Here is a 23,807-nt window from a genome sequence, read left to right as displayed (position 1 = left end):
TGCAGGGTCAGGGTGGCAACAGACTGTGAAGCTGTCACTGAATCCATGGGTACGCTGATTATTTAAAAAAATCCTTATATCAGATTGCAGTGGCTGTGTTGTGTTTTTATATAAATAAATATATATGCACACAAATGTCCTCCAGGGGGCAGGCTGAACCAGACACTCAGGCATGCATGGATGACACTCACAGAAGCCTACTCACTGTTACTGGCTCCATATTCAGGATAAAAAAAAACACTAAAGTATGTTGTGTGTTTTAAGTTCAGACTCTTTACTCAGCCTCTCACGTTTACAGTTAAGGAAAGATTTCAAAAGGAAAGGAGCAACATGTTAGTCTGACTGGTCAGCAGAGGCAGGGATTCCACTAACAGTAATGATGTTTTTTAGGACAGACCGTTATCTGTGTGTGTGTGTGTCACCTTTCACACCAGTCATTACTCCTGTTCACTTCTTTTCACCTTGCACTTTCCCTCTCTGCCTGATGGTGTCTCCCAAGTAATTGAACTGGCAAAAAGAGTTATGAACACAGCTATTCTTCTTAGGACGTTGCACTGACTTCCATTCATTTGGACCACTTAAACAAAGTATTATCCCTGAACATAACCAGCTGATGCCTAAACCTAACCAGTCTGTCAGAGACGAGATTCAAAGTTTTTCAAAGGACAGGGTTTTAAGGTTTTGGTTTACTGGTCCTGATAACACCTTATCAGGACCAGTGTTTGTGCAAGACCTAAAGAGGTAACAAATACAAGTATACACACACACACACACACACACACACACACTCCAATTTTCTTCCTCTCACTTGCTACATCTCCTGCTTCCTATTTTCATCGTTTCCTGTGCGCACAAGTCTCAGCAGGCCAAATGAAATGCACAAACAGTGTAATTGCTTTTTCTGTTGTGCCATAATTTGTCCTGCTAAGAAAAGTGATGGGGAGAGTAGCCCCCTCCGTCATGTTTGAAGCAGCTTTACAGCGAGGTCAGGGCACTGGGAAATTAATCTCTTTCGTTAAGCTCAGGGTGCCGGCACCATCCCAGCAGGTGAACGCCATGGCTCTGTAATCTCTGTTGGCGGGGAACGCAACTTTCAGCCAAGACTGTGTGAGGGTGCGTAAAGAGGAGAGCACACAGGCAGAGTGCATTCAGAAAGTAATCAAACCCAGTCATTTTCTGTTTTACTTAAGCTGCAATGCGTTAATTGTTTACATTCATGAGTTAAGGAGGCTTTTTGTAAAATGTGGAAAATTAAATATCACCATCATCCTTTACTATAATACTGCAGATTTAGCTCAGACCACCAATATACAGTACAGTATCCATCAGCTGATGTGCAGTTGACAGTGCACATCACAGAAAGAAAGTCTAACCATGAGGCGAGTGGATCTGGGAAAGGTTGACAAGAGCACACAGTGCATCCATCCATCATCGACACGCCATTCCCATGTTAAAAAATGTTGTGCGCTATTTTCAAGTTTGGAAAAATTCAGCAAAACCTTGAATTATTTATATTATTTATACTGCAAAATGTGATGAGTTCAATGCTAAGAAATGGATTCCCCCTGAAAAGGGTAATAAGTAAATTAAGTCTTAAGCTTTGTTACTTAATATCTCCTTGTTGACTGATATTACTCAATATGATGGTCAAAATGAAATGGAGTGATGAAAGAAAGTAAATCATCAAGCATTTGGTGGTTTGACTGAGAAAACAGCAAAGTGTTAAAGAGAAAGAGGCTGTTCATACCTTTCTGGGTTACGAGGGTCTGTGTATCTAAAGTAATACCAGGCTGAGTCCACAAATGTGTCCATGGTGTCAGTCTCCCTCTTTGCTGGGCCTTTACATCTGAGAGAGAGAGAGAGAGAGAGAAAGGGAGTTGGCAGAACCAGCACAAAAATCAACATTAGGCCGACAAATAAGAAAATGAACAAATGAACGATGCCCGTTTGTATGCTTAGAGAAATGGCACTTGGGATTTATCTGTGTGTGTGTGTGTGTAAAGCTGGCTCCATCTGGCTGTGCGGGTCATGTCCCTGAAGAGAGACAAAGCCGCAGCCATAACTGGCAAGCAAGCTTTATTCCCGGGCCTCTACTAACAGGCTGTGCTAACAGGGAGCGAACTGGCAGGCCGAACACATGATGGTGTGTTTGTGTTGGAAATGCCGCCTCGCGCCCCGTTCTATCCAAGCCAAACACTTGGGTACACGACGCAAATCTGTCGCCGTCACTTTCACAGACGAGGCGAGGGCATCGGCAAAAAGTTGTGGGAAAACAGAGTATTTGGAAAGTTTTTATTTGTATTATATTTAAAGCCCTACTTACTGGAGCAATGAGTGCGTCTCCCTTCTACTTTATAATGAGTCTCAACAGAATTAAAAATCAGTGTCCCACACAGATAAACAGAAAAGCTGCTGTGAGCTTTGCTACAGTGCGTGCAGCAGAGCAGGTGCTGCTTCCATAGACCTTATGGGATGTCTCCATTTTGTCTTTCTGCAACATCATCATTCACACAAACTTATATATTAGACTTTTTTTTTTTATCTCACACTCTTATGCAGACACATTCACATAAAGAGGCCTAACCCCTTCGTCCACCTAATATACCAGTCTATAATAAGGCTGTGATGATGAGGTAAGCCCTGGAGGTTGCCTAGCAACAAGACTAAGGTGTAGCAAGGTTAATATTTGGAAGCCAGGTGTTATTTCATATGATGAAAACCCAGCAGTAGAATGAAACCCCTTCCATCACACAAGAATGTAAAAATAGAAAAGTCATAAAATATAGAAGGAACATCATGACGGACAAAAAAAGATGCACTGAAGCAAGTAAGATTTTCCATGTTGTGTGCCAGTTCAGCTAATAAGAGGCCAGATTGTGGTGATTTGACAGACTGCTGGAAGTGGCTAAATTCAGACTACTGAGAATCACATTAGGAGGCGCATATGTACGCTCATCGACCACTTTATTAGGTCCACAGAACATCTAATTGGCAGGAGTGGCACCCACTGTGGTCTTCTGCTGCAGTAGCCCTTCTGCTTCAAGGTTCCACGTTCTTTGTTGAGCGTGAAAAGATGCTCTTATTTATACCTTGGATGTAAAGAGTAATTATTTGAGTTACTGCTACCATCATTACAAACCAGCCTGGTCATTTTCCTCTGACCTCTGGCAACAACAGGGCATTTTCACCCAGAGAACCTCTGCTCACTGGATGCATTTTGTTTTTCGGGACCCTGGATGATTGTGTGTTTCTTAAATCACTTAAATCACCTTTCTCTCTTCTAGGGCTGAACTGCAGTTTGAAACAAAGCACTTAGCAAAATGCAAAAGCGTCGGTGTTCTATCCCATTTAAAACAATTTAAAAATTCACATCTTCAAATTCTCATCCCTAAATCAGAGTGCAGTAGTTATATTTTGATAGTATTCCATGTGATTGTGCTCACTGGTAAAACAAAAACGGCTTCTACAGGTTGGTAAAAAACCTGTGTTTGTCCTACTATTAGGCTCTATTACACCAGGTATATTCAAGACATGCTTGAGCATTACATACACATGATGTATGAGTTACACTCATTAACAGCTTGCTAATATACAAGACCAACTGTCAGTCGCATCATTCCAAAACGCTAAGGAGGCCACCAATTCACCAGTAGATGTTACTAAATCCTGCACACTGGCCGTTTCTCAATACCAAGTATGCAAGGAGGTACTTGGGAAGTATGACTGGAGTACATACTTGCCAAGTATGGGAGCACACAAGTACGGTCATTGCAATTGGAACAGTAGTGTACCTTGTTCTACTGTTTTAATGGCAGGTGGTGCCAACCTCACTTCCAAATTATAAATATGTCATACCTTAATACACAAACCACATATTTGAATTGTAAATGACTAATTTCTCGCCTCAAATGACCTTTAAACTGTGACACAAAAAAAGATTTATTTCAGGTTTATATTTATTTTCTCTGCTGATATGTTCAGACGAAATGCATAAGTACGCTCAAGTCACCACCCGATGCATACTTAAAAAACAACAACACTTCCGGGTATGAGAACCGTACTCGCTGCATGCATACTTGACGCAATGAACGCCATTAGATATTTTACCCATATCATTCAGCCCGAATGCCTACATGCACGGCGTTGCTGATTAGATATTGTCGTTAACGAGCAGTTGATTTAGAACACCAACTAAATCTGAAGCAAGGTATGCACACAAGCCTGTGCTTTTGACGGTGTTTGCTGGATGAGCATGAAAGTGTCAAAAGGCCCTCAAACAGATGAGGCAAGCGAGGCAGCTGCCCACTCCACACCACAGCCTCTCCTCCATCTGCTGTGTGTAAGTGTGTCTGACTGCAGGTCAGGTGGTCTCCCACTTTACCTGCAAACGCATGGGGAAAAACTAGCACTTGCATGTGTACCGTCCTTGCCAGGATTCAGTTGGCAGGACAATTACAGTATTGTACGAGATGAGCACACACACAGGAAACAACTTCCTCAAGGACAGATAAAACTCAATTTCTATCACCCATCTCTCATCACTCCACACGTCTGTGTTCCACTCACATTTTAATTGGACATGGATCGACAAGTGAAGAGAACAAATTTCCACAGACATTTAACAACAGAGGGGAGATGGGAAGACGGGAGATAACAGCATCTTTCTGATTATAGCCATCAATCACTGTTGATGGGAGGAATTATCGGAGCTTTGTGGAAGTAAGTGAACGCTGAACGCAATCTGATGACTTGTGCCATCTGCGACTGAGTGAGCCATTGTTTTAATCAACGCGGTGCCATGAAAGTGATTAGTTTCATTCAGAGAGGAATTCCCATGTCAGCGAGAGCTGCTGGCCGGGTGTGCATTCACATTCACCATCACACTCACCGAGGTGAGTCACTGGTGAGCCGGCATGTGTGATTATGTGTGTGCACAAAAGGTAAACCGTGTGCATGCACAAATGCACTGCTTGAGGCAACGCTGGCTAATGCATCCTCCATCATCATCATCATCATCATCATCATCATCATCATCTTCTCATGCTGCTCCGGTTACAGACGCCACTCGTTACATAACCTCATCAAAAGTATTAATCACACAATTCACAGGTCCGCTCTCTGTGCTCAGTGTGCTTGTAAAAAGCTGTTAGTGCTCGCATCCTGCCTAACAGCCGCCACACTGATGTCAGCACTGGTCTCCTGAGGAAATACAGGAAAGAACTGAGGAGAAGCTGTCACTGGAGCAAGTTTACACATAATTCACTTCTCATTCCACAAACGCCACAACAGACAAGATCATTTCCACGGTCACTTATGCTGTGCCAAAAACAAACTATATTTCCTCCACACTTTCTCTATCACTTCGCTGCAGTACTTTGGGAGGTGGTGGTGACTCGGTGAAGATTTGCTTACTGTCAAAATGGTATCAAATATCCTCAAATGAAAACTGGTGCCTTCCAAATACGCAAGTGAATTTATTAAGGACGTTGCACAATCACCTTTATAATCTATCAGTCTTGTTTGATGAAATAATTATAATGTAATTATATTGGTTAATACAGAGTCACATGATGTCATACGTATCAGTGGTTCAAAATGTTTTTTTGGCACAGGACCCCTGAGATCTAAAAAAAACATCACGTTAAATAGAATGATTTTACCTTAAAGTCTAGTATTATTTAATTATTTAATTTGAATTACTGTTTATGGCATTCCAAGCCTTCAGGTTTATCTTATCTCTTCTTCTCACCTTGGACATTTACAGTTGACCCAGTCATGAGCATCCTTCAGTGGCGACACCCCCTTTCCTGTCAGCGACACCAGCTTTGGTAAGGTCACTGGTAATTCCTCCTCAGGAACTGCGACTGGACCACAAGTCCCACAGTGGACCACGGGGATGGGTGTGCCCCAGTAACGCTGTCTTGAGATCAACCAGTCCCTAAGCTTGGAGCTGGTGAGGTGGCCGCCAACTTTTTGTTCTCTGGCCTTCTGGGTTATGGAGTTGAAAGCCTCCTCTCTGCTGAGGCCTGAGAACTGCAGAGAGAATACAACAAATAAGTAGAATTTAAGCAGACATTAAACATACAGTAGTATTTAAAAGTTATATTATGTCAGAAACTTGACAAGTTGTGACTCCGCTGCTGCTCAGAGCAGACACACTTTCACCTCCAATCTCTGCTTGTTGGTGATATATGAGAATGAACCAAATAGGTTCCATAGTTATAAAAACAAAACAGGCTTCGGTAACTTCTTGGCAACCGACAAAAGAAACAACTTAACAACATCTCTGACCTCATCAGAGTTTATCAAAGTTTGAGTCCCATCAGAGTCACTTTGCAGCACCGTCATCCACTGAAGATTCAGAGCTTTAGCCACTGACTGATCCTCCTCACTGCAGACTGGGACACCTGTTGGACCGCAATAAAAACACACATAACAGATCTCTGGAGACAGTAAAAGACCCTGTGGTGATGTGAAGCCTGGTGTGATGAAACTAACATTTAACAATCCCATGAGATCTAAACACACACACTGCAACACAACAGTTTCACATCATAACGGCTGTGATAAAAATGAGAGGTGCCGAACACTTACACTGTAGCAGCAACCGGTCGTATAAGTGAGTATGCAAAATTGACATTGTGTCATTATGAAATCCACACCCCATATTCACATATGCCACCAATTACTCACCAATCACAGTGTCCAAATAGCCGTCAAACACCTCTTTGTGCGAGATGATCAGTGGAACCTCGTGGCTGGTGAACAGGTTGCGAGCAATGACCTCCGTCAGGGAGTCTGGAGAGCAGAGGGAAGGGGACATGAAAGACGCAGTGATGCTTCCCCAAGCAGCTCATTATCAACAATCATTAGCAAGTGACTCAGGAAAAACCTCAAGGGAATCCCAATTATCATACACTCAGTAAACTACAACTATCATACTTTGAGGATATTTACATGACCACATTGAGATTGCCACAATCCCAGAAATGCATTCACTCATGTGCTAGGAAGTAAGACATTTGGAAAAAAAAGGCTTTGCAAATCTCTACAGAGATAGGTCCCTCTTTATGTGATTGATTCTTTAAAACTGCACCACTTTTTGATAATTAAGCTCAGGTCAATTAAGTCCACACATAATATGCAAAGGATAATAACCTTTACAAAGTTAACACATCTTGCTGTTGATCGGAGCTGCATGATATGGTCAAAAAATGTAATCTCATCTCGTCATCTTCTGCTTATCCGGGTCACGGGCAGCAAGATGTATTCTCTCCAGTGAATCGTGGGTCTGCCCAGGGGTCTCCTCCCAGATGGACATGTCCAGACATGGACACCTCCGAGGCATCCAGGTCAGATGCCCGGACCACCTCAGCTGGCCTCTCTCAAAGCAGAGGATCTCTACAGCTAAGCCAAGCCACATTCAAACCGCTCCAGTACAAGTTCAAGGTCACTATTCGATGATGCCAGCAGGACAACGACAAAAGGTCATTGAACTTGACAACCTCCTCTACAGTGCCAAGAAATTCTGTCCATAAAATGCATGAACAGAACCGGTGACAAAGGGCAATCCTGGTAGAGTCCAACTCCCGGCCACCAGGTACTCACCGATGGGCCCTGGTAACCCTATGGTCCTTGATGTTTGTGTTGCTCATTAGAAGTCTGATAAACTGCTCTTTGTCTGACCCTTGACCTAGGACCACTTTGCCTTGTGAGACCCTAGACAACACTACTCCTAGGATCATCAGGGCACTCAAACCTATCGATCCATGATAAGATGGCAGTTAATTTTTTGCAAGTGCAATATGATCCATAATCTGCATGACTGACAATTCTTCATTTTTACAGAAGAAAATATAACAAAATCAAAAACAAATCGGCAGTGTCGGCCAACAAACCTTCCTGAAGAGTAGAATTTTTAAGCCATTAAATTCTAAACTGGATATTACACTTGATCGTAGATCATTTTACTACGACTTGTGCAGCCCTGCTGCTGCTGAATTTAAAATCTAAATGTTTCCCCTGGATTCATACACCTCGACAGTCAAGAGCGACGCTCACCTCTGCCTGCCTGAAAGGCTTTTTCCAGGGCAGGACGCACTGAGCTACTACCGTGCAGCAGTCTGTGTGAGGGCAGAATGGCCAGGTAGGCCGCGCCAAACACCGTCTCTGGGGAGGAGATGTAGGCTGATAGGGTCTCCCCGGTCTCCTCCCCGTTCACCTGAGAGATAAGAGAAGAAGCATGAGGGAAACTCTCAGCAACCATATGTCAACAGCTGCACTGGAGGCGAGTTAATTGAGGACAGTTTGTCTCCTCAGCTTGTCACCTATAGTGGTGTATTTCTGATGATGTACCATGTACAATTAACACATTACAGTATTAGGCACAGAGGTAGTATTTTCATGAGGGATTAAACGTGCAATGTGCCACATTCTACCTCACAAGATATCAGGGAACAACTGGTACCTGTATACAAATGTGATGTATTTAAAGTTGCTGTTTGCCGACACCCTAACCCAACACACCCTGTTATATTCAGGTACTCAGATTTCAAGATGTACTGTGTATAATGAGTCGTGATAACAAGCTCATGAGTTCCACTTGTACAAAGCAACAGACGGAGCAAGTCGAGATGCTTGGTAGTTGTAGAAAGAAATGGATTTCTTTTCACAGATGCGATTCCGTCTTTTCCTGTAGCGCCACCATGCGGTTGACATTTATTGATTTGACTGTTGAGAGTGATGTTCGGTTCACACATTAACTCTGTTCCCTTCATGGGAAATAATCTTCAGCCCCCCTGCTTGACTTGTGTGACAATGTGCAATTATGCAAAACAAACAGTCATAAAATGAACTCAATGATCTCCTATTATTTCCTATTTACACACTGAAATACACAAAAACACCAAAGCAATCTCACAATCCTTTTTTCCTGAAAACATGAACATTTAAAAGATGACGTTGACTTGAAAAACAGAGAGAGTGTAGCCTTTAATTAAGGAAGGGATCAAAGGGATCACAGTTGGCTTTTTGTAATCCCTCCTTTTGCCAGTGTTGACTGTAAATATGGCTGAGTTGAAACTCAATAGAAAGTGATTTGTGAAATCATCTGTTTGTGTAAGCTGCTGCTTGCAGACGATTGCACCCGCTGAGTGCGTACAACAAAGATTTTTATGTTTCGGTGAATGATTTTTTTCTTAAAAGAAATACACAGAGGCATCAGAGAACATAATCAGTGCTCAAAAACAGACACTGAGAAAGAAATCAGGAATGATGAATGAATGCAAAGTAAGCGGGGAAATGGAGGGATTTCGAGATTTACCTTGAGTTTGAAATCAAAGTAGCAGCCAGTGCAGTCTCCAATCCAGTTTGCCTGCATGGCTTTGACCCCGTACCACTCTGGAAGGTCTGCTAGAGAGTCCAGGAGAGGCTGGAAGTTGGAGACAGGGAGACAAAGGCTCAACGCTTACTACTTTGTACACACTTAGAAAAAGGTCATTTTCCTCTTCACTCTAAGAGGGTAGATATTTTTGTGAGGGGTCCACCAGTTACTCACAAATATGTGGCTGTCTAGGATAATATAATTGACTACAGCTCAGTGTGGGCTCCTTCAAAATCCTGCCAATTTATATTGAAAAAGCAGCAGCACCAACCAGGTCACATTATGCAGACAGAGAGGGATTTTCTAAAAATCCTGACCTCCATTCGCCCCATTTCCCTTGATATCATAAAGAAGCAATTGTGTATTAAGTATGCACACTCTTTTATCTTACACGTTGACACACATGCCAAAAGATATTCTTCATGAATAAAAGGAAGCTATGCATATCAACACGGTTGAGGCTAGGGAGTCACAGCTGGGCTCAGGCCAGGGACGTTAAAAATCTCATTTCCCTTTTAGTTTGTCACAATTTCGTACCCCAAACCCCCCTCACTGTGTTACTGCCACAGCACTAGCAGTGTTATTTTCTCCTGTGTGTGTGTGTGTTTGTGTTTGTGTCAGCATAACAGATTGAGAGATGAGGGGGGAAACAAAGATATTTGCAGCAATAAAAAAAAAAAAAATTGTACTCAGAGAAGAACCATCATTAGCTAAAGATGATTTTAAAAAGGGAGAAGTGGTAAATGTTTTTACTTTACAAGACAAGAAAATACACGTTGGCATACTTAAAGATGAGTGGCAAGGACAGGAGTCACCATGGCAACAAAGAAAAGCTTGTGGCAATAACCAAGGCTTCTGTGCGTGTGAAAGAGAAAGATATCAAGTACACATCGAACATAAAATGGAACAACACTACCATGAAAGTACATCACGAAGTATTACACTAAAGGGATGCGTGTACTGTACTTCTCAGCTGGAAAATCGTGACATGTGCTGGATGCCGGTGACTGCAACAAGTGTGAAAATTACATAACAGCCAAATGACGTTTTTAACATCCTGCACACAAATCTAAACAATCAAATATGCAGGCAACTGTGTCCTGGAGGAAAGACTGTGATTACGATTCATGAGCAAACCGTCAGTACAATGTGAAACAACCTAACAGCTGAGCTGATGACTTCCAAGTAAATGTTGTCTGGAGTTAATGTTGCCTGACTCCATCACATAGAGGCGTGCAGAAAAATTCACAAACAAAAGAAATCACAGTCCAATTACAGCAACTTTTTTAAATTTGGCACGCTGTGGTTTGACAAGGTCCTCCTTTCTCTCCGTCTGTCTTTCTCACTTCTTTTTCTTAGCACCTTCCTCTTCCTTCCTTCCCACTTCTCTGCTCATCAAGAGAAAATTAGAAATGCAGAAACACATTGGCACAGCGAGCTCATTCCACCTCCACTCACACCTCTGACATGGACAAGCATGGGCGACTTCAGGGCTGCGGCTAAAACTGGACGAGGGACAATTTTTAATCAAACCAAAAATGACACAGAAATGAACAAATCCAGAAAAAAAACAACTATTGTTTTTGGGAGCTGTAGCCTATTTATGTGTGTCTGGCTGATGGTTACACCAATAGACTATTAAAAATGGTTGTAATCTTGAGGTTGCAAAACGAACAGGCACCTACTGGATGATACCAGCTGTCGATAGAATAGAATAGCTTTTATTGTCATTGTACTGTGTAGGTATAACAAAATTGAGGGTGCTGCTGCAGAAAAAAACCATACACTATACAAAATCTAAAAGAAAGACAAAAACGACATCAATAAAGATGATAAAAAGCAATATAATGGAATAATTTTCCTAATATACTCCTAAAATAGAGAACAGGATGCAAACTTAAGTAAAAGCTATGACTATACATAAATATCAATATATATATACACCGATGAGAAATTATTGATAGATAAAAATGTAAAAGTGGCTGTAAACATGGCATAAAGATATAGACATGGCAAGAGGAGCCAGTACTGTGAAGGTGCTGAAAGGAGGAAGGAGGAGGTAGATTGAGTCCTTGGTTCTGTATGAGTGTGTGTGTGTGTGTGTGTGAGTGAGTGTGTTTGCAATTCAGGGCTTTTCATTATTAATCATACTGGTGTCCACTCAAAACTACCGTGCTTTTCAATTTCCCTCAAAATGGGAACAGAACCTACAAAATCAACCTGAAACAAGTGATTGAATCCATTATTAAATTCCTCAGAAAAATGTTTACCGATGTTATAAATCAAGTGAGAAATAGGCTTATTTTCCAATAGGCCTCCATTCAAAGAGCTTAGAAAGCTTTGTTTTCCCTGCAAGTCAAAAAGACAATACATATGAGACAGGCACACAGCATATATATATATATATATGTGTGTGTGTGTGTGTGTGATGTTAAATGCCTGAATAGTCTTCTCGAAGGATTAGTCATACAAGTCTAGCGGGGACAATTTCTCCCTGCAGCAGGTCTGTTCACCTCTGTCCTGAATAGGTGGAGGCTTCTCATCAGCCAGGCTGCCTGGTGCTGATGTTACCCAGACTTCACTGGGCTCTCTCCTTGACCGAGGGCTGCCTCGCTACAAATGATGATCTCCAGGGGTCTGATTGTCAAAGCAGAGAGGCAGAGCAGCAGCTGCTGCTGCGACTGATGTGCCAGCCATGATTGTTATCAGAGCAGTCCGCTGCTCACTGTGGCCTGCATGAAGATGCGAGGCCAGCCATTCAGGCACCACTTATCACATGTAACACACACACATACATGCATGCATACAAACCATAGAGCCACACCTTGGCATAGTTTGTGGTCTTGATGAACCATTGTGTGAGCAGTTTCTGCTCCACTACAGCTCCAGACCTCCAGGAACAACCATTTTCATCCACCTGCTCATCAGCCAGCACCGTCTGGTCAACAGGGTCCCAGTTCACCACAGACTGGATAACACACAGACACACACAAACACAAGGATTTAATAGAGAGACTAACTCATTCATTTTTTCTCATTCATTCATGTAGTTGTCACATCAGATCAGTTTCAAAAGAAAATCACGGTGAGCATTTTTGATGAAAGGCCATTCATACCTCTTTCTGATATGCCAGACCTGCTTCAAAAAGCTTAATGAACAGATACTGCGTCCACCTGTAGTACTCTGGAAGACAAGTGCTCACTTCCTGTCAAGGAAATGCAGAGTTAGGTCAGCAGTGCGACGCAGCAGCCAGACATGAAAGCTTCCAAATCTGTTTGATGCTCATTTCTTGTACAGTACATACTCACCCGGTCCCAGCTAAAGCAAAGGCCAAGGCTGTCCAGCTGCTCCCGCATTGATTTGATATTACTGAGACACAACAGCAAAGTCATATTGAGGAATGTATGAATGATGAACAGAAAGAAGAGAAAAGAAAAACATTTTCTTTACCTTTTCGTCCACTCTTCTGGATCAAGGCCTCGCTCAATGGCAGCATTCTCTGCTGGAAGTCCAAAAGCATCCCAACCCATTGGATTCAACACCTGTAGATTAGTAGAGGTGAAATCATTTTTTTTAGTATCTGTATTGTTTTTTTAGTTTCTATACCACAGCAAAATCATGACACTGAGAATATAAGATATTTTAATCTGTCACTGTAGGAGCCATTCTGATCATTTCTTCTGATTATCTTTGTGTTTGTTTACACTTTGAGTGGGGGCAACTGCATTGGGTTCACTGATCATGTATGGGTGACAGGGAGACTGCACTGTTTTTACCGCTATATAAGTAAACAAATACTTGCATCACCAGTTTATCCACCTTGAAACAAATGACCAATATACAAAGGGAAGTCAACCCAAAGACCAAGTTTGCCTGGATAATCCATTCATTGAAGTGCGTTAAAACAGGTCTTCGCCCGCATACAGTAGAGTGGTTAAAATCAGGACTGATTAGTCACTACAGTCACTATGGATTCTGGAATCTTTAATAGACTAAATGATCAACAGAGAAAAAAATTATTAATGTATCTGATTAGTATGTAAGTGTAACTGATAATGGTTAAAAGTTGTATATTAATGTAACCTTAAATCTCCCAACCAGGTGCCAAAAAAAAAAGAAACCTCTTGCCCAATATATTTGTTCAATTATTTATTCATTTTATAAACTGATAAATTCACTCTAATTCAAGTTTTAATGTATTCATTATTCTTTAGTGAAAAGTTACAGTGACAGTCATCTTGTTAGCGTCATTAAATGTCCTCACTCCTGTGCTGATTGTACACATTACTGCAATTTTCACCACATTTCAACACATTAAACACACATTAAAATCAGTTCACTGTCAATGTTAGTGCCTTTTACTCTGAAAAGCCACTGTTTCCACATCTACATGTACTGGCTTACAAGGCAGACTTGCCCAAAACCAAGATGGTGACGGGCAAACACAGTTAATGTGGTGTCCATGTATGTACAGTATGTCTATAGTTTGGGCCATTGCTTAGTGTATCCCACATGTGGCAAGTACTTTTATGCAAATAATACCAGTAAAAGCAAAGATATTCAGCGCAAGAGGTAATTTATTCATCCCAGTAGTGCTGGGTTCTTCAAAACACACTGACCCGTATATGCTAATGTATTCTCAACTGCATTTCACACATTATGATTAATGCCTGCACACTGACTGCCATTAAGAACAGATGCAACAGTTTTGTACTAACTGGCCTATAATGCAAGTTGTTTTTCCACAAACATTTTTGAACATCACAATCTACAGTCATTTGCTCTCTGCTGTACGTCTGCTTCGTCCCTCATTTCCTCTCTTGTTCACACCAACGGAGGTCGTGGTTCTCCCCCCATAACCTACACCCTCCTTAATATAAATTACTGTCGACTCAAGACAACGTCTCACTCACTCATCGTTTTCTCTCATTCTCTCGTTCTAGTTTCTCGGCTTACTGAGAGCAAAACAACATCAAAGCACGGGAGAAAATGGTGCAAGCAAAGCAGAATAGAGGCAGAATGACCAGGAGTCGAGGACAGGAGAGGATCATTGTACGGTCCCTAATGAGTCTGATGTTTCAAACGAATTGGTATCCTTGGAAACTACTTGGGCTTCATTTGTAAAGGCAACTGCTGGATAGCATTCGGCTAAGTGAGCTCAGCACAGCAGACCACTGTGACTACTCAGGAGGAATAGAGGCACCCTCAGAGTGAGAGATAGCTGCTGTCAATAACAGCAAATAAAGAAACATGCGCCTCATTAAGATGAATAAACAACTTTGTTTACTTAGTGCAAATTAGCCGTTAAGGTGAAACAGATGCTGTTACAGGGAGTGGCGCTGATGTGCTGGATTCAGAGAGAGCAACAGAGACACATTATCTTTCCACTGCTAATAGCCTCAGCTCCACTTATCATAATGTTCACACAAAATGTGAGCGCTTACCCCGCTCTTAGCCACGCTGTTATCATGGAGACTTACAGTATATTTCACAGCATAAGTGAGCAAAGGCAGTGAAAAACAGACTTAAGAGTGGTGAGAGGAGGCTGAATTTATGACAGTCTGTCAACTTTGAAGCAAATCAGCACCAAACTGGAGAGAAGCACATACATCCACAGCTCTGGGCTCCTCACACTGAGGACGAGAAGGATAAAAGCAGAGACACATAAATATGTAGACGCCTCATGAGCAGCAGCAGCCTACGTCGACGTCGCTGCCATATCATGAGTGGCCTTAGTAGAGACGCGTCATTGAAATACATGAAATCACACTTCTTTTCGTGAAGATTAACTTGAAAGTACTTACACTGTGATTACTGCAATATATAATTCATTTAAGTATGTTATTAAAATGATCATTGAACCAGAAGCATACTTTTAGAACTTGAGTTCATATAGCAGTTAACAGCAGAATAATTAGGCTATAGTTGATTTTCTGGATGTTGTTTGCTTTGGTCACAGCTGTATTACGATTATTGTTATTTGTCCATAGAAATGTTCACTACAACAGCATCTTCAAACACCTTCTATCAACACGGATTGTCCCCAATTGTCTGTGTTGCTATGACATGTTATTGTATAGAAAGGAATTATGGTCAATAATCTGTCTGTCATGGAGTGTATCGTTTCACAGCAGAAAATACCTATATTATATATATAATATAAGAAGATATAAAAATGATTAATCATAATCTGTTGAATATAAACGTCTAACCTGTATTGGTTTATGGGGTGGACTTGCCTCTCACGATATGGCAGCCGCACCGACGTCAGGCGTCAGCAGGGCAACACAATGAATGCATCATCTACCTATATATGTCCATGGATAAAGGTTTTGTGAATGTGGAGACACTCGACTACATGCAAGTGTCCACCCACACAGTTCCAGCTAGAGGCTTCTCTCCATCTGTGGCAGCTTTGAAATGCCTGGAGTCTCTCTTCCGTCTCTATATCACCTCCCTCTTCCCATTTCTCTCTCCCCTTTCTGTCCCCTATTTTTCCTCCCGACCGTACCGGTCGAGGCAGATGGCTTCACATCTTTGAGTCTGCTTCTGTCAGTGATTTCCTTTCTGAAAAAGGGAGGGTTTTTTTCTCTCCACTGATGTTAGGCTTCGCTTCTCTGTGTACTACTGTAAATGCCTTACTATGTACAGTGTCTTGAGATAATGCATGTCGTGATTTGGTGCTATACATATAAAACTGAATTGAATTATGTGCTGACGAAGAAAATCCAACTCTGCTTCTCTTGCATTACAATGGTAACAATGAAACTTTACTTTGAAAAGTGTCTCTTCCATGATCCAAATTCAGTTCGTGTTTCCGTCTCTCACAGATGAAGCTCTTTTAAGGTGTGACCATCGACAGACTGTACCTTCCCTAATTAACTAGTGAGCGAAGTCAACCATGCATGAAGCAGAACGAGGCTTGCCGAGAGAAAATTGACTCCTGCGCAGGAGGAAGTTGCTGTTCATGTGAAACAATGTCTCTGTTCAGGGAGAAATCAAGTGGAAGTGAATGATACACACCATCGAGTGTCAAATCCACCAGGGAACGAAATAAAAGATGAAGAGGTTTGCATCACACTTGTTTAAAAACAAGGATGGATGAGTATGACGATGATGAAGTGAAGGTAGACAGTCACCATCATGTCGGCGGGTATGTGTGATTACACACTGGTTACAGCTTCATCTACACAAACTGAGGAAGTGCTGAATATCGACTGCAGCACTTTGATCTGAAACTGAGTCAAATCAATAACTGGCAAGAGTGCATGAGATTGAGGATATAAATTTTACCTTTAGCCTATGTTTGCCTAATTTTAAACATGACTGTGTGGGAAGGTTTGGTATCAGAATCCCAGGTGTAAAGTCTTTTATTTTCTCTGAGTGAGCTCATAAAAATGAGGATAACATTTTCGTGTACTTAAAGGCCTTGATTTTGAAAAGGTTTGTTACATCCAAGCCCAGGTGTCAGAAAAATGTGGAACCATTCAGGGTCTGAGTAGCAAGTAATTAAGTCTTTAGCCAGCAACTACAAAAGGATGACGCATTAAAGAATTGGGTCATTGAAGAGAAGAAAAATGTGCCCATCAAAGAACAACTGACAAAACTGAGCACCTGCAACAGCAGAAATGGAAGCAATCACGCAACAAATAAGACATTTCATTCAAGTCACAGGGCCATATGGTGGTTCATGTGGCTGGCACTGTTTCAGGTGGGGCAGCAGGAATGGAAAAAAGGCATTAAATAAATGCAGATATATAGATATATACCTGGTGGCCTCTCATTCTCTGGAAATGGCCGATGGTGTCACTGATTGTATACACGCGCACATGGCCCATGTGCAGTCGTCCAGAAGGGTATGGAAACATGGAGAGGACATAAAACTTCTTCTTGTTGGAAGCCTGTGGAAAAACAACAGACAGTCAGAGGAGTTTGTGGAGCTGCGTGATAAGATCATGGTCTGTAATAAAAGACCACAATACTGAGACACTACAATGGCACTGTAGAAGTTCTTTTCTCTAATATCACCTCTCACATCTCTTTTAAATGAGTCTTGTATAGAAGACACTGCATTAACTTGATGAGATCAGGACAGGAATAATAACTCTTCACATCCAGATCGGGTGTGCTGACTGACTCCTGCTATTATTACTGTTATGAGGCTCTAACAGTGCCTGATTATAGTGTCAGGAGCTGAACAGTGGCAGAGCTGATGGTTCACAGGCGCAATACTGTTCCTACAGAAGCTCGGTAAGTAGCGGTTACACACAGCTATACGCGATAACAGGAAACCAAAGTCATGAATTTTTCAATAAATTAATTAGGACCAGGGCCATCGTGAATGCGCTAAATCACTGTCAGCCTCTCTGAAACAGCCGCACTGTCAGACCATTAGGGTTTAAAAGGAGCCTGATCTCCAGATCTGATATCAGCTACAGGGATTCAAACTGCTTGGGAATCGTTTAAAAAGAATGCTCAATCAAGTATTAATGATTTAATTAAAAAAAAAAGAAAAAGAAGACTGTAGGTGTTACAGTGTATAGTGTACAGTGTAAATAATCAGATCTGTGAACACAGATGGATTTAGAGTCACCAAGGCACAAGTACACTTAGCTGAGTGAAACCTTGGTTTGAGGAATTAAGTTTCCATTTTCACTGATGCAACAGCTCTTTTCACAGAAAGAAATAAAAGTCAGGTAGAGCAGATACAGAACATGTAAACTTATATCCAGGTTTCAAATATGATCACCATTTTGATAATATCCAGGTTTCTGATCACCTGACCTGATTTCTCATCATTTCTGTGAATTTTTCATTTCCTGGATGTCTAATCTCTGCTGCATGTGAAGCTGAAATCATTCATCTCTGATGTTCATCTTTCTTATTTTGTTATTTGTGTGGCCTTTGTTAGCCGTTTGTCGCCACCGTCATGCTGTTGTTCTGCAGCTGTATGAGCACAATGAAAAATGTCCCTGTGGGAACAATTAAGTAAATTTGATTTAAAAGCCCCTTTATTGATTGACAGAAAATGAATCTAATGAATAAATACTTTAACAAAGAATCGTGTGGGGCTTTTTTCTTCAAAAGAGACTAGTTGGTTAAGCAAACCAAGACATTTGATGGCTTTACTTAGAGCTCTGGAAAGTGTTTTCTTTTTGACATTTACAGTGGCTATATGTAAGAGATGTATTATATTAAGACATAAAATGGCCATGATGTGTCATCAGAAATTGACGATAGTTCACAGATAACAATGGTACAGCCACTTTATTCTCAAATAAGAGAATAAAGTGGCACCATCCACTACCAATAATGCAGCTAAAAGCATCAATATAAGCCTCACTGCCCCTCTCAAAAACATATCAACCAGAGAAGGAAAAAACAAGGGTCTGCAGTGGAGCAAAGAGGAGGCTGATAACAGACAGATCAATGTGGGTACTTTATCCTTCAGCAAAGGTTAGCTAATGTTTTAACAGTCGACCTGTTGTCTCCTCTCCTCATGTGTCATGTTAAAGATATCAGCTGCTGTTTCACTTTCAATAGTTAGAAATTCATTAGAAATAGTTAGAAATAGGTTTACAAACGTTTACAAAAATAAAAGTGTAACGCCCGGTATAGGTGCAGCAACCTATTTACATATTTTAGAAATATCTGGCAACAATGCACCAGAAATGGTTACCATTGCTGTAAAAAGGTCGATGTACATATTTTACATAAATGACCTTTAATAGACCATACAACCATTTCACTCCTCCATTCCTCGTGGTTGTAGATAGCATATTAAGTTGTTTTTAAACAATGACACAAGTTTCTACAACCAGCATGTGATGTAACCAGATCAAGACTGGGACAATAGTGCACAGATAAACTGTGTGCATCTCAATCAGCCTGATGTCAACAAGCTAAACACCATATAGTAGACCAGTATGAAAAGTGTCGTCTTACATCATCGAGTCCATGCTTTTGCCACTGTGCCACAATACGTGGGTGCCACCATTCTTCCACCCTGCGCCGCGTCTCTGTCCGATAGTCCTTCTCCCATACTCCCGTCTCACTGAACAGGGAGCGGGTGCTGGGCGACAAGAGGCGTGGAAGTGTTCTTAGGAAAGGAGAGGCTACAGTCAGTGGGTACAGAGCCAGCCTCATCACTGACACCTGCATGGTTCTGTCAACAAAAGCAGAGACAGATGCTTTTAATCGTTTAATCTTTGTGCATGCATTTTAATCAGAGAAACATTCTGCATATGATAAAACAAAACAACAATTCCATAGTATTTACTGACTTTGGTCAAATGAAACTGACAAGAAAAAAATCACCCTCACTGCCAAACTACTCTTAACTAGAGCTGAAACAATTAATCGATTAATCGATTATTATTTAATTGACAACTATTTAATGATTAAAACCAGATTTCCGATTGTTTAAGCTTCTTAAATGTGAGTATTTTCTTCAGTTCTTTGCTCTGGATAACAAAGGTTTGACACAGACCGATATCAGAAGGTTTTCTGATATTTTATGGACCAAAAGATTAATTGAGAAAATAATCAACAGAAGAATCGATTATGAAAATAATCATTAGTTGCAGCTCTACTCTTAACTGAAATAAGGACATGTGCATCTGCAGATTAACTTCACCTGTTTATTATCAAAAATCTGTACAAGACATTGGCATCATAACAGGAATCTATCAACTTTTACCCACATCATTTACGATAAACATTTGAATACTAAAAATCACCATGGAAATGTGCTACCGTTGGATGACAATGACCATAGTGGTTATGTATGCTGTGCCCACAGAGGCCATTTGAGTGGAACCAAGGTATTAGAGTCTTTCATCATATTACCAGAGCATGAGCAAAAAAAGTGAGCACTTTTCCCCCCCACACTTTTTGCCACTTCACACTCTGCTTACTTTGCACCACATCACTCACACAACAGCATGATTTTGTGAAATAAATGGGTTTTTTCTCCCCAGTGTCACGTAACCTCACACTCATGCCTCACAGTCAGGTTCTGGACAGCCTGTTTTCTTGACAGTGGCCAGCTGCTTAGACGTGAAACACTAACTAAATTACAGAAATGTCATACGCAAGATTAATCAGATTAGTGGATAATAAATAACACATATTCAGAACAAGTGGTCTTACTGGTAGGCTACAATTTCCTCCTGCAGTTTAACCTAAATTTGACTTATTTGTACACACATACAGTATGTATATATATATATATATATATATATATATATATATATATATATATATATATATATATATGTGTGTGTGTAACTACCACAGTTGCCAGGGTAACATGAAATATCTGTTGAGTCTCTAGTCGCTGCCTCCTTGGTACAAGAGGACAACTGATGCTAACCTGACCTGTCAACAGAATGTTTTCACCACCGTGATGCACCTGGACTTCAGAAAGCGAGACCTTTACAGCTACTGAGCGGAAGAAGTGATAATCTGCTCATTCTGACACTTGACTGAGATAAAGATGTAAATGATCCAGTGGGAATTCACTGAAAAGTTCATGTCTATGTAATGTTATGGACATGCAGGTTTATGGCAGAGAAATGGCTTAAAAAGGACATGCAAACTTGAGAACATGATCATTTTCATGAGCAGATAAAAAAAACCGCACAGTACCACGAAAGAGACATTTAGCAACTCACGAGAAACTCGAATTAAATCATTCATCGGGAGTTTCACCAGCCTGAAGGGTTTACTGACTGAGAAGACAAATCTTTGGGCTAAAACTAATTTTTGAGTTTAAAACCATTAGAAAGTGCTCCTCTTCTGTCCCATCCATTTTCTCTCCCCTCCCCTCCTCCTCCTACCACCTGCTTGGGGGAATGTTTTTCACTAAATTCTCTCGAGTATAACCGGTGAGCGTTGCAGCAGCCGATGCTGCTCCCTCAGGCAGGCTGATGCTGGGAGAGTCAAGCTCTCAAGGTGGTGAGCATCTCCAACAGTGAAAGTGAGTGGGCTGAAGCGAGAGACTGAGAAAATGTTTCTATGGTGACCAGACTCATCAGTTTGGGGGTCTCCTATACAGAGTGACTAAACTTCTGGAACAGCTTGCTGGATCTGTCTGAGGAGGGTAACACTTCATTGAAGATTTTGGAGAAAGTCATTACTTTTTTGGTGCTGACCAAAACCTGAAAATGATTCATGATTTTACTTCTTACTCTTCTGACAATCAGATAAGTAAATTGTTAATTTGATGATATTGTTTATCATATTCAGACCAAATATTTTTAACTTTGGATAGAAAAGTTAGATTTTGTTAAAATACAATACACATTTGCAAAATAAAACAAAAAATGATTTTGGTATATACTGATATGTATAGATGGATAGTTCAGAACAAGACTTCAGAAGACAGAGAGAGTGTTTATGACACCAATGAGCCCCAGCACAGAAACTGTATGACATTTGGAATAGAGCTGAAATGATTAATCGATTACTAAATTAATCGTCAACTATTTTGATAATCGATAATCGGTTTTAAGTTTTTTGATTAAAACAAGATTTCTGATTGTTTAAGCTTCTTAAATGTGAGTATTTTCCTCATTTCTTTGCTCTGGATAACAAAGAAATCATTAAAAGTGAATCATTTTGGTTTGTGGACAAAACAAGACATTTAAGAACATCATCATTTCCAGGTTTGACGAACACCGATCAACATTTCTTAAGGTTTTCTGATGTTTTATGGACCAAACGATTAATCGAGAAAATAATTGACAGATTAATCGATTATGAAAATAATAGTTAGTTGCAGCTCTAATTTGGAATTTCTGTTATTCCAGTGTGGTGACTGAGAATTATTCTTTGTTTCCTTTTTTTAAGTTATAATAAGCCATGTGAGATAAACTGACAGAGAATGTGTATTTGTATAACTTAACCAAAACCAAGCAATTACAGAAACTATTACATACACAAACTGCATTTTGAACTAGTATGAACATTTCCATTGTTTGCATTATCTCATCAAATTATGTTGCTTGTTAATCTCTGTATAACAGACAAACATACACTTTTTAGGTACTCCTGTTGACCTATTTACAGAAATATGTAAACAGACAGTCACTTGGCGGCAACTCAATGCATTTAGGCATGTAGGGATGATCAAGCCAACCGACTGAAGTTCAAACTGAGCATCAGAATGAAGTAGAATTTCACACACAATCATCTCTGGGGCCTTGAAAGACTGTTCCAAAAATGTGGTCAGAATGGTTAGACTTCTGAACTTAGAAAATGTCAAACCAACAGGTGTCACTCCTGCTTTTTAATTTGGTCTCCCATGTACCTAATAAAGTGGCAGATGAGAGTATTTCCTTATATTTACAGTATACATATACATTTTAATTCTACATTTTGTATAGATCAGTGGTTCTTGGTATCTTTTATACCAACCACCACATGAGAAAATATTGAGCTCTCAAAGTAACGCCATTATCACCACAGTTAAAATACAGTGGTGTAAATAGGCTGAGCAGAGTCAGCTACAGACTTTTCACGGAAGCAGATTTATTAGAGTTATAAGATCATTTGCCCTCTCATAATCATCCTCTTCCTCATATATACTTCCCACACTGGTATAGTGAAATTAGATTAAGATGGAATGAGAGATAAAGTGATTGTAATTATTATTATTATTGTTTGGTTATTTGCGTCATTTTCTGCACACTCCTATCACATACCGTGGTATATGTACTGTATATATAAGTAGAACGGTATTTCTGATTTATCACCATAGGAAGCTTCTACTCTTTGTGTAGTGTGTGAGAATCCAGTTTTCTCCACATTGGCTTGTTTTACATGTCATAAACATCTTCTTTAAACACCGTTTGACACGAGAATGACATAAATATAGATAAATATGGACAGGCGTACATAACAGTCACCTCTGCTCTACCACAGCAGCACATACAAGACACTTAAAAACGTACCTTTGTGATTCAATTCCGGCTGCTTTGTTCCCGCGTTATCATCCCAAAGACATAAAACCAATGAGCCATGATACAAAATGATAATAATGTCCTGGTTTTTTTAAATGTTTTGTTTTAAAATGTTGTGTTTCCCGGTATCACGACTTCTCCACCGGCGCTGCCATCTTGGTTTGAACAAACTTTATTAGCATGGTGTACGTCGACAGAGGGCGGGGTGTTAGTATGATAGCATGTAAGTTGTTGTTTGGAATGATTCGTTTTGTTCCATTTTTTTATTATTTTAAGAATAGCTTTCTTGCAGCGCTGATACCAAGATAACGTGACCGTGGGGATTCTTTAAAAAAAAAAAAATTATAAAATAAAATGAATCGATTTAACCATAGATTTGCTTCAGGACGCCTAAATAACATACTATTTTAAAATTAAAATTAAAATATTTTTGAACACTAAATATTCAGGCCACACGGTG

The 23,807-nt window shown here is 40.5% G+C and overlaps 1 protein-coding gene across 1 annotated transcript in view; it reads right to left on the bottom strand.

Annotated features, from left to right (window-relative positions):
• lars2 (leucyl-tRNA synthetase 2, mitochondrial) overlaps window positions 1–23,502 on the bottom strand; it is a 29,620-nt gene extending 6,118 nt beyond the window's left edge. Inside the window, exons 1-13 of the mRNA XM_044034830.1 lie at window positions 23,339–23,502; window positions 19,329–19,548; window positions 17,153–17,284; window positions 12,834–12,925; window positions 12,692–12,752; window positions 12,499–12,588; window positions 12,207–12,350; window positions 9,323–9,430; window positions 8,062–8,221; window positions 6,694–6,798; window positions 6,292–6,407; window positions 5,750–6,033; window positions 1,748–1,846 (exon numbers count right to left, since the gene is read on the bottom strand). Of these exons, the coding sequence (XP_043890765.1) occupies window positions 1,748–1,846; window positions 5,750–6,033; window positions 6,292–6,407; window positions 6,694–6,798; window positions 8,062–8,221; window positions 9,323–9,430; window positions 12,207–12,350; window positions 12,499–12,588; window positions 12,692–12,752; window positions 12,834–12,925; window positions 17,153–17,284; window positions 19,329–19,544 (1,607 nt within the window). The 5' untranslated portion in view covers window positions 19,545–19,548; window positions 23,339–23,502. The remainder of the gene's footprint in view (window positions 1–1,747; window positions 1,847–5,749; window positions 6,034–6,291; window positions 6,408–6,693; window positions 6,799–8,061; window positions 8,222–9,322; window positions 9,431–12,206; window positions 12,351–12,498; window positions 12,589–12,691; window positions 12,753–12,833; window positions 12,926–17,152; window positions 17,285–19,328; window positions 19,549–23,338) is intronic.
• Between the last annotated feature and the right edge of the window lie 305 nt (window positions 23,503–23,807).

Source organism: Solea senegalensis, linkage group LG9 (genome assembly GCF_019176455.1).
Source record: "Solea senegalensis isolate Sse05_10M linkage group LG9, IFAPA_SoseM_1, whole genome shotgun sequence".
Taxonomy (NCBI): domain Eukaryota; kingdom Metazoa; phylum Chordata; class Actinopteri; order Pleuronectiformes; family Soleidae; genus Solea; species Solea senegalensis.
This window is presented reverse-complemented; position numbering and strand designations above follow the sequence as displayed.